This window comes from Ruditapes philippinarum, unplaced genomic scaffold (genome assembly GCF_026571515.1).
Source record: "Ruditapes philippinarum isolate M1 unplaced genomic scaffold, ASM2657151v2 ctg771_1_1_1_1, whole genome shotgun sequence".
NCBI lineage: Eukaryota > Metazoa > Mollusca > Bivalvia > Venerida > Veneridae > Ruditapes > Ruditapes philippinarum.
The window spans coordinates 81,847-90,327 of NW_026865856.1; the positions used below are offsets into that span (position 1 = coordinate 81,847).

An 8,481-nucleotide genomic window follows, 5' to 3' on the forward strand; every position below is an offset into this window, starting at 1 on the left:
ATTAACATGGGAAATTGCCTTATATAGATTCCAGAGAAAAATCTCGATTGGACATTATTTGGCCTATACATAAATTTTAACCAAGCCTGTCCAATTAAAAACTTGTACAAAGACTACCAAAGTATCATATACATACATTATCAAAACGGTTATAAAAGTCTACATAAGTGCTGACACTCATTAAAACGGAAGGGGAAATCTGAGAAGAAAGTTGTTAGGTAGAAAGCAGAAAATCTGACGGACAATCCTACCATATACATTATTCAAAACAAGGCTTTAATTAAAGAACTAACGTAACTATTTGATATATAAGTATAGCAACCATTCCAGTAAACAGTTATGATTTTTGAATTCACTTAAGTCTCCTACAAAATGAAATTATTTCTACCTGAACTGAATTTACCTGTCCAAAAGGTAAATAATGTAACCAAAACCAGTATCGCAAGAAAAACGACATTTTTCTACTAATATGTGGATACGAAAGTAGTTAACAAAACTATTAGTGCTTTATAATTCATTCTGTTTGAGTGGTTTTCATTCCATTTTCCAAATATTTTACTCAAAATTTACAATCAAAATACTACGGAAGTAAGTTTGGGCATACGCAATTACTCATACCTTTACGGTAAATACATTTCAAGAATTAATTATTTTATCGTAAATGAAAAATATATTCTTCATACGCGATGCGTGACAGTGTCATTTTTGCATTAATTTAATGAAACATATTTAAGCGGTGATAATATAACCTAAAGTTATTTCAAGCTTACGGGTGCTGGATAAGACTTAATTATATAGAACTACTCGCCCATAGAGAATACCTTCAATATTTTTCAAGACGAAGTGTATGCATGTAAAAATGATGACAAAAGTTGAAGTGTTATATATATCACTGGTAGAATAACTCCTGGGGTAGGTTCGTTAATTTAATACATATGCAAATATAAATGCTGTCTAAAATATTTCGTGTAAAATGATTTCTATATACAAATATTTTGTACCTGAAGGCACGTGATACAGGTGACACAAACAAGTTGAATATTCCGGAAGTGAATTTCAACAATAAATAGTTTAATATTTCGATACTTTTAAAGAATTTGTTTTAAGTTACAACGTAATCAACCGCTGCTGATCAACCAAGAACATGTTTAAAAGTTGCTGGATCATTGCTGCTGTTGTCGCAGTTCACCTGATCGGCACAGGTATTTTCCTTGTGAAATCAAAATGGCGCTCATGATATGAAAATGTAACTCACAAGCAGAATAAGCGACTGATGCCAGTATTGGAAAACTTTGACAGCTCTCTTTCTTTATGCCCCAACAATGTGGGAGCATGTAGCGTTGCACTTGTCCGTCCGTACGTCCCGAAATCTTGTGAACGCAACTCCTCTTAAACCGGATGGCAGATTTTGCTTAAATTTACAGGGATGAACAACCTTAATGTGTAGATGGAAGTAAAGGAAGGAAATTTTGCTGCGACCAAATTTAACAGAATTATGGCCCTTTGTTGATTTTTTCACTATATACTATGTAGAAATTTTGTGAACGCAACTCCTCTTAAACCGGATGGCAGATTTTGCTTAAACTTACAGGGATGAACAACCTTAATGTGTAGATGGTAGTAAAGGAAGGAATTTTTGCTGCGATTAAATTTAACAGAATTATGGCCCTTTATTGACTTTTCACTATATACTATGTAGAAATTTTGTGAACGCAACTCCTCTTAAACCGGATGGCAGATTTTGTTTAAACTTCCAGGAATGAACAACCTTAATGTGTAGATGGTAGTAAAATAAGGAATTTTTGCTGCGACCAAATTTAACAGAATTATGGCCCTTTGTTGATTTTTTCACTATATACTATGTAGAAATTTTGTGAACGCAAGTCCTCTTAAACCGGATGGCAGATTTTGCTTAAACTTCCAGGGATGAACAACCTTAATGTGTAGATGATAGTAAAGGAAGGAATTTTCGCTGCGACCACATTTAACAGAATTATGGCCCTTTGTTGATTTTTTCACTATATACTATGTAGAAATTTTGTGAACGCAACTCCTCTTAAACCAGATGGCAGATTTTGCTTAAACTTCCAGGGATTAACAACCTAAATGTGTAGATGGTAGTAAAGGAATGAATTTTTGCTGCGACCAAATTTAACAGAATTATGGCCCTTTGTTGATTTTTAGTTTTCAACTTGTGGCACATGTAGTCCAAAAAATATTTGACCTAGACTCATAAGATTGACAGAACAGTGGCGTGTGGGGGCATCCGTGTCCTATGGACACATTTCTAGTTTTTGTTATATAATGAAAATGTTCGTTGAAAACCTAGTAGAAAACAATTTAGATAAACTTTTAATAACTTCTAAAAAACCTTTAACAAATGAAGAAAATATGAAGCTGATTATTTACATAAATTGCTAATACAGATTAACTTAAATGTACTGAATGGGGATCAAGATACTTTACTACCTAGACTTGCCAAATCTAGATATTCTGAGACATTTTTATTCTGGGTCAGAAGCTGGCTCTTTGCCCACAATAATTAGTGCATTACAATAAGTTGGGTAAAGAGTCAACTCGGCCCTATATCAACGGGTCAACTCGGCACATGTCAACTCAGCCCACTTATGAGGAAAAAAACATATTAAACGTATTAACTTTTATATTACTGTACTTGCATGTTATCAAGGCAAGTAGTTTCAAATGAAAAATAAGAGATATCTGGTATATTTTTGTTATAACCTCCTCACAGTGATTACCTCCCTTGGCAGCATTGTACTGATAATGGGAGATCTCTGCGTAGGAGATGATATTATTTTATAACTGTACATAGTACTTCTGTAGAATTAAAGTATATTTAGAAGAAATTTGTTTCGTTTCTTCTTGCAGATTCGTAAAAAAATTAGTTTTTAGTTTTTTTTGTAAAGTAATCTTCACTAAAATATCAAATACGTCACTTATTATTATAAAATATTTTTAAATGTTCTTTATCTTATATACATAAAACAACATGTAATGCATTTATTAACATGCAATGTATTTTGCAATGTCACAAGGATGAATTATAATAAGTTTTTATTACCCAAATCATTGAAAACTCTTTCATTACCAAAAATGTAGTAATAATTTATGAAAACATCTTTCCACGTTTGTAAATAAGTCCATATATTAATTATTTGGTTCCAACAATAGTGATAAAACCAATATATCAATAAATTGAAAAGTGGGCCGAGTTGACCAGTGCCAATGCTGGAATAGAACCGAACTGACTCTGGGGGCCGAGTATATTTTAGGGCCGAGCTAACCCTGATTCATTAGTTGGACTATTCACTCCCAAACCAAAGAAATTGTGAGCCAGAACATTTAATTATATATACAACAGTCACAGAGTTAATATTGAATATAAATCAACCTTTTATTATTTGTTTATTTTGTTCCTTTTAATAATTTCTGATAAAATGTGTACCAATTTTATTATTTTGTTTTACAGTAAAATGTCAGCTGGACCCAGAGATTGTAGATGAGATTATACCAGAAGTTACATCACAGGGCGGACAGGCAAAACTTAACTGTACTGTGGTAAATAAGCAGGATGCTCATACTGTAAGTATAAATAATTATTACTTATTAATATTCAGAGTCAAACAGTCTAATAAACTCTCTTAATGTAAATATTTACAATGAGAATACACTCAAGAACATTGCCTCAGAGTTGATATGAACTGCGTAAATTACAAAGAAATATTGAATGAAAAGGCATGAGTTATCTGTCTTGTTTTGCGATCATAATTATATGTTGATCACTGTATTCTAGAATATGTTAACGATATACATTTGTAAAGTTTACAAACATGTTACATGTATTTTATATGTATTTAGAATCCAACTCTTGTGCACTGTCCACTAAATTAGTTATTAATTGAAATAATGTATAGATGATGTTTAGATGTATGAAATGCTCGTGTTATTTTGACATAATACTTCGATTACATGTATTAACTATTGTTTTGTAAATTAAGTATATGTTTCGTCACTTCCATTCCCTTTTTGCGCATTTTTGATCGAGTGATTAACTGCACAATCTCATGTTGTATGAAATAACTATACAATATTATTATGATAACATTTTTGAGATAGCCATTTTTCCTTCCAGGTAATTTGGGCATTTTTAGATTCCAAGTCCGGTGGTGAAATTATTACCACTGATGAAAACATATTTGTTGAAAACAAAGTTTGTAAAGAGGGCTCAAAGAAGTACGGTATAGTAAAGCGTGAATTCAAGAAGCGTATAACGTACATGTTGGTGATTAACTGTTTAGAAGTCGTGGATTATGGTTACTATAAATGTTATATTCAAATCAGAGGCTCGGCATCATGGCCTTCAAAAATAGGGCATCTTATTGTCCAAGGTAAATGTAAATTATATGTAAATTATTCATCATTTAGATCTTTATGTAGAAGTTGTACATCAATTTATCTGGTATTAAGATATAAATGTACAGAATAGATCTTTGTGTAGAAATTGTGCATATAGTTGTCAACTTGACTGGCTTAGATATAAATGAATAAATTGTCTTTGACCTCTTCTTAATTACTAGACTAGTCTGTAATAATATTGCAAATATTGACAAATTAATCTACATATAATTGCATATGTTGACTAATTGAATTAATTGTTCATTTAAATAAAACAATAATGTTAATTAAGTTATGTGTTTTAATATTAATTCATGTAGTTATTAATTGGTTTGGTTGAAGTATGTCAGTACCTTATTATATATGATGCTGCAGGTGCTTTAAATCAGTATACATGTATATATAAATGAAATGTTAATTTGAGTTAAATCTGCCACTCTTGTTTATTGTGATATTAATATTTCTTAACTAATTTTATCATATTTAAGTTCCGCCAACTATTACCAGCAAGAACGTGGCAGTGTTACAGCTGGACGTGGGTCACTCTCACAACCTTGAATGTTCTGCGACAGGCGTACCCGCTCCAAATATAACGTGGATCCGGTCAGACGGAGGACTTCTTCCTGGATTAGATGCCGCTCAACTAAGGGTAGGTTCACTTGATTGACATGATACTTGTTGAATTATTTGATTTTGTTTGTAAAAATTATTAATTATTATAAGATTTCATATAGATCGATTTTTATTGACCTTATTGATTGCCTCATAATTTTGAGATATAGACACACATTTCATAATTTATCACTGTTGATAATTTTTACCACCTATAACATTCAGTCAAATTTTTATATATAGTATAACATACTAGTATAGTAGAAACAAAATGTTCTCAGTAAATGATTGTCCATATTCTCCTGTGTAATATATCACTTGATAGATCTTGTCTAACAGTTCAAGGGTCTGACTTTGGCTTACTTGCTCATTTTATCTTGCGCATTTCTTAAATTGTCCATACGATATTTATATAGTAAATTATCGACAATTTCCGCTTGCCCATACAGGTTGTGGGGCAACCTGGGTAATACTGAGGATTAATTTTGCTGTCCCCGACAGTTCAAGAATTAAATGTAATGGTAATTTTAAATTGAGGTAAACATTATTATATAGATATAGGATAATATTAAGGAAGAAACATGTATAATTTTAATCTTCCCTTTCTTTTAACACTTATAGTCTTATATCAATATAATATTTGCTTTTTGGCATGATTTATCTATTTTTGGTATGCAATTATTTCAGAACACCACATTACCTTTAAAGAATGTAACAAAGGAAGACCGAGGGCTGTATAAATGTATTGCAGATAACCAGGTCAGGCCGCCAGATGTATATCTTGTCTCACTAAGCGTCTTCTTCAAACCTGAGACACTTGCTGTGCAAGATACTGTCGGGCAAGCTCAAAATAGACAGTTTGATGCTAAGCTAGAGTGTCGAGTATCAGGTAAATATTTAAAATAGTTTGCTTATTTCAGTACCTGTCCGTATCATTTCTTTCTGATATTTTTATATTAAATACATACCTATCATGTTTTTCAATTTTTTAGCAGTGCTTCCCTTGTTTTCTTTACAAGTATCTGACAAATTCTCCATTTTAATCAACAGAGGATGATTAATCGTGGTGTAACAGTATTGTCTTCAACTAAATTGTCACAGATATACAAGAAATATTAATGCAAGATATAGTTTTTTATGTTTCTCTGAAGGACAGCTTTGTATTTATAGGGGTTACATTCAACAATGTTTTTGAGAAAATTCTGGAAACAAAGTGAAACATTAATCACAACAAAATAACATAAGAATTGCAGACTCGGTTTGATTGAGTCTGTACATGAGGGATAGTGAATAAGTGCAACATCACTCACGCCCCCTAGCACCGGCTTGAGCGGTACTCAATTCTCAACACTTTATAGTGAAGAATTTAATATAAAGAGGTTATATTGTTCTATACTAACAGGTTATCCTGAGCCGGAAGTGGTGTGGTACAAAGAGCCGACCAGAAGTGAAGGAAACACGCAATTAATACAGCTAAATGACAATGAGAAATATGAAATAACAAAACTCATTGCCACAACGACATTACGTTTCCAAGAAGCCTGGTATGTGCTCCGAATTAAAAACGTGGAAGCAAACGATTACACCAAATATTACTGTGTGGCAAGAAACAGAATTGGAGAAAACAGACACACAATTATTGAGCTTTTTGGTAAATTTATAAATTGTGCTTCTTAAGTTTTCTTATTATTGTTTTCTTGTGTATGTTATAGGCTATGGATAAATTTTGGTTAATTTCTTAAACATACAAATGTTTATTGTCTGTAACAAGTGTTAACTGTCTGTACCGATTGTTTACTGTCTGTAAAACTTGTCTCTGTCACAGGCTTTGAGCCTGACCAGCATGCAATAATAGCATATCCATTTACTGCGTATCAGGCTCTATACAGTTGACTGTCTCATTTTTGGTTTTGAAATCCTGCATATTCAAAACTTGACAAATTTAAATTTGAACTAGTCTTTCACACAGATAAATCATGGCAAGGACTATTGCCTGAAATATGTTTTGTCTATAAAAAGAATCAAGGATGAAAATGATGTGTGCCAAGGTATATATTGCATATACATGTATACTTAAATGACAAAAACGTGCAAGAACAAGAAAAATAATATTAAAAAAATAACCGACATTAACTGATTTTTGTCATTTTAATATAATGCTGACCAGTTTCTCTTCTCTATCATCAGGGCAAAATATATATTATATAAAGTTCCTTCAGACTTTGAAAATCATTAATTATGAATGTCTTTACGTCCAGTAAGCTTTCATTTTACTACATGTATCACATCAGAGTTCAGCAGTGTAAATAGTTTGGATTGGATATTGAAAAAAATCTAGTTTAACTTTATTTCATTTTTTTGTTCACTTTTATTTCAGAAACAATGGAGTGTCAAGGGGCCAATTGTCCATCTTTCGAAGCCCAAGGTGCCTCAGCAATCTCTGTATCATTGTTGGCAACAGTTGCTATGGTTACACTCGCAAAACTTATGTTGTAGCTGTGATCTGATTGGCTCTTAATTACATATTTTTGTTAGTAACACATGATTTGAAAATGTATTTAGAAAATATTAACTAAATGTGAAAACTTATAAAAAATGGATCATCTATCAATATTAAGAATTAAAAATGCTTTTATCCAGTAATAAAGATAATGAATGGTTGAGGAAAGGAATGAAATTTTAGTGAAAAGAAGCTTATAACATAATTTTTTTTTGTATTTATGCATCATGTAAGACGTATAATCAATATAAGATTATATTTTGTTTGCAATATTTGAAATGTAAGCAGCAAAATATGTTTGACATGTTAGAATCTGTTTCATGGAATTAAGTAATGAATTATACGTTCGACTCAAAAATTTATTTCTTTTAAATGTTATAGATAGATCATGGTACTCGTACATTTTTGTTAATTTTATAGCATTTTTAGTTTGCAATCAATAGCTATTTCTGCAGAAAATACATGATATAGTGATAATATCCAAATAGAAAGAAATGAACATTTCTGATGTATCAAAATAGAAAGATTGAAGAAAAAAATTCCTGATTTTTTAAAATTCTTTAGTGATATCCATTTTTGTACATATGTGTATATTATTAATTGTAGAAACATGTATACAAAGTTACATATCATATCGATTTTATAAACATTATATTTTTATATTTTTTAATTCATCTTCATTTGTATAATAAGTCAAAATTTCATATTTTCTCATCCATTCATTCATGTATACATTCAAGTATGAATTAATCCATTAAAACAGATTTTCAGTTAGAAGTTCAATACACAAGAAATATCATAGATTCTTACAAGAAATGTTTGGGAAAAGATTTTTTGACCCATTTATGATAACTTTAAATTAAAAAGACTCAAATTTTTAGGAAATTTTTTAAGAAATTGAATAATGTTGATAAGGCGTTTTGGTTAATAAATAAATTATTTTTATTATTTGA

General features: G+C 30.9%; 1 protein-coding gene across 1 annotated transcript; it reads left to right on the top strand.

The window, feature by feature from the left end:
• The first annotated feature begins 1,003 nt into the window (after positions 1 to 1,003).
• On the top strand, positions 1,004 to 8,163 carry LOC132730572 (lachesin-like). Its single transcript, XM_060716533.1, has 7 exons — positions 1,004 to 1,202; positions 3,491 to 3,603; positions 4,154 to 4,409; positions 4,905 to 5,065; positions 5,716 to 5,917; positions 6,431 to 6,679; positions 7,406 to 8,163. Exons 1-7 carry the CDS (start codon positions 1,145 to 1,147, stop codon positions 7,522 to 7,524), a joined length of 1,158 nt encoding a protein of 385 aa, XP_060572516.1. The 5' UTR covers positions 1,004 to 1,144; the 3' UTR covers positions 7,525 to 8,163.
• The last annotated feature ends 318 nt before the right edge of the window (positions 8,164 to 8,481 follow it).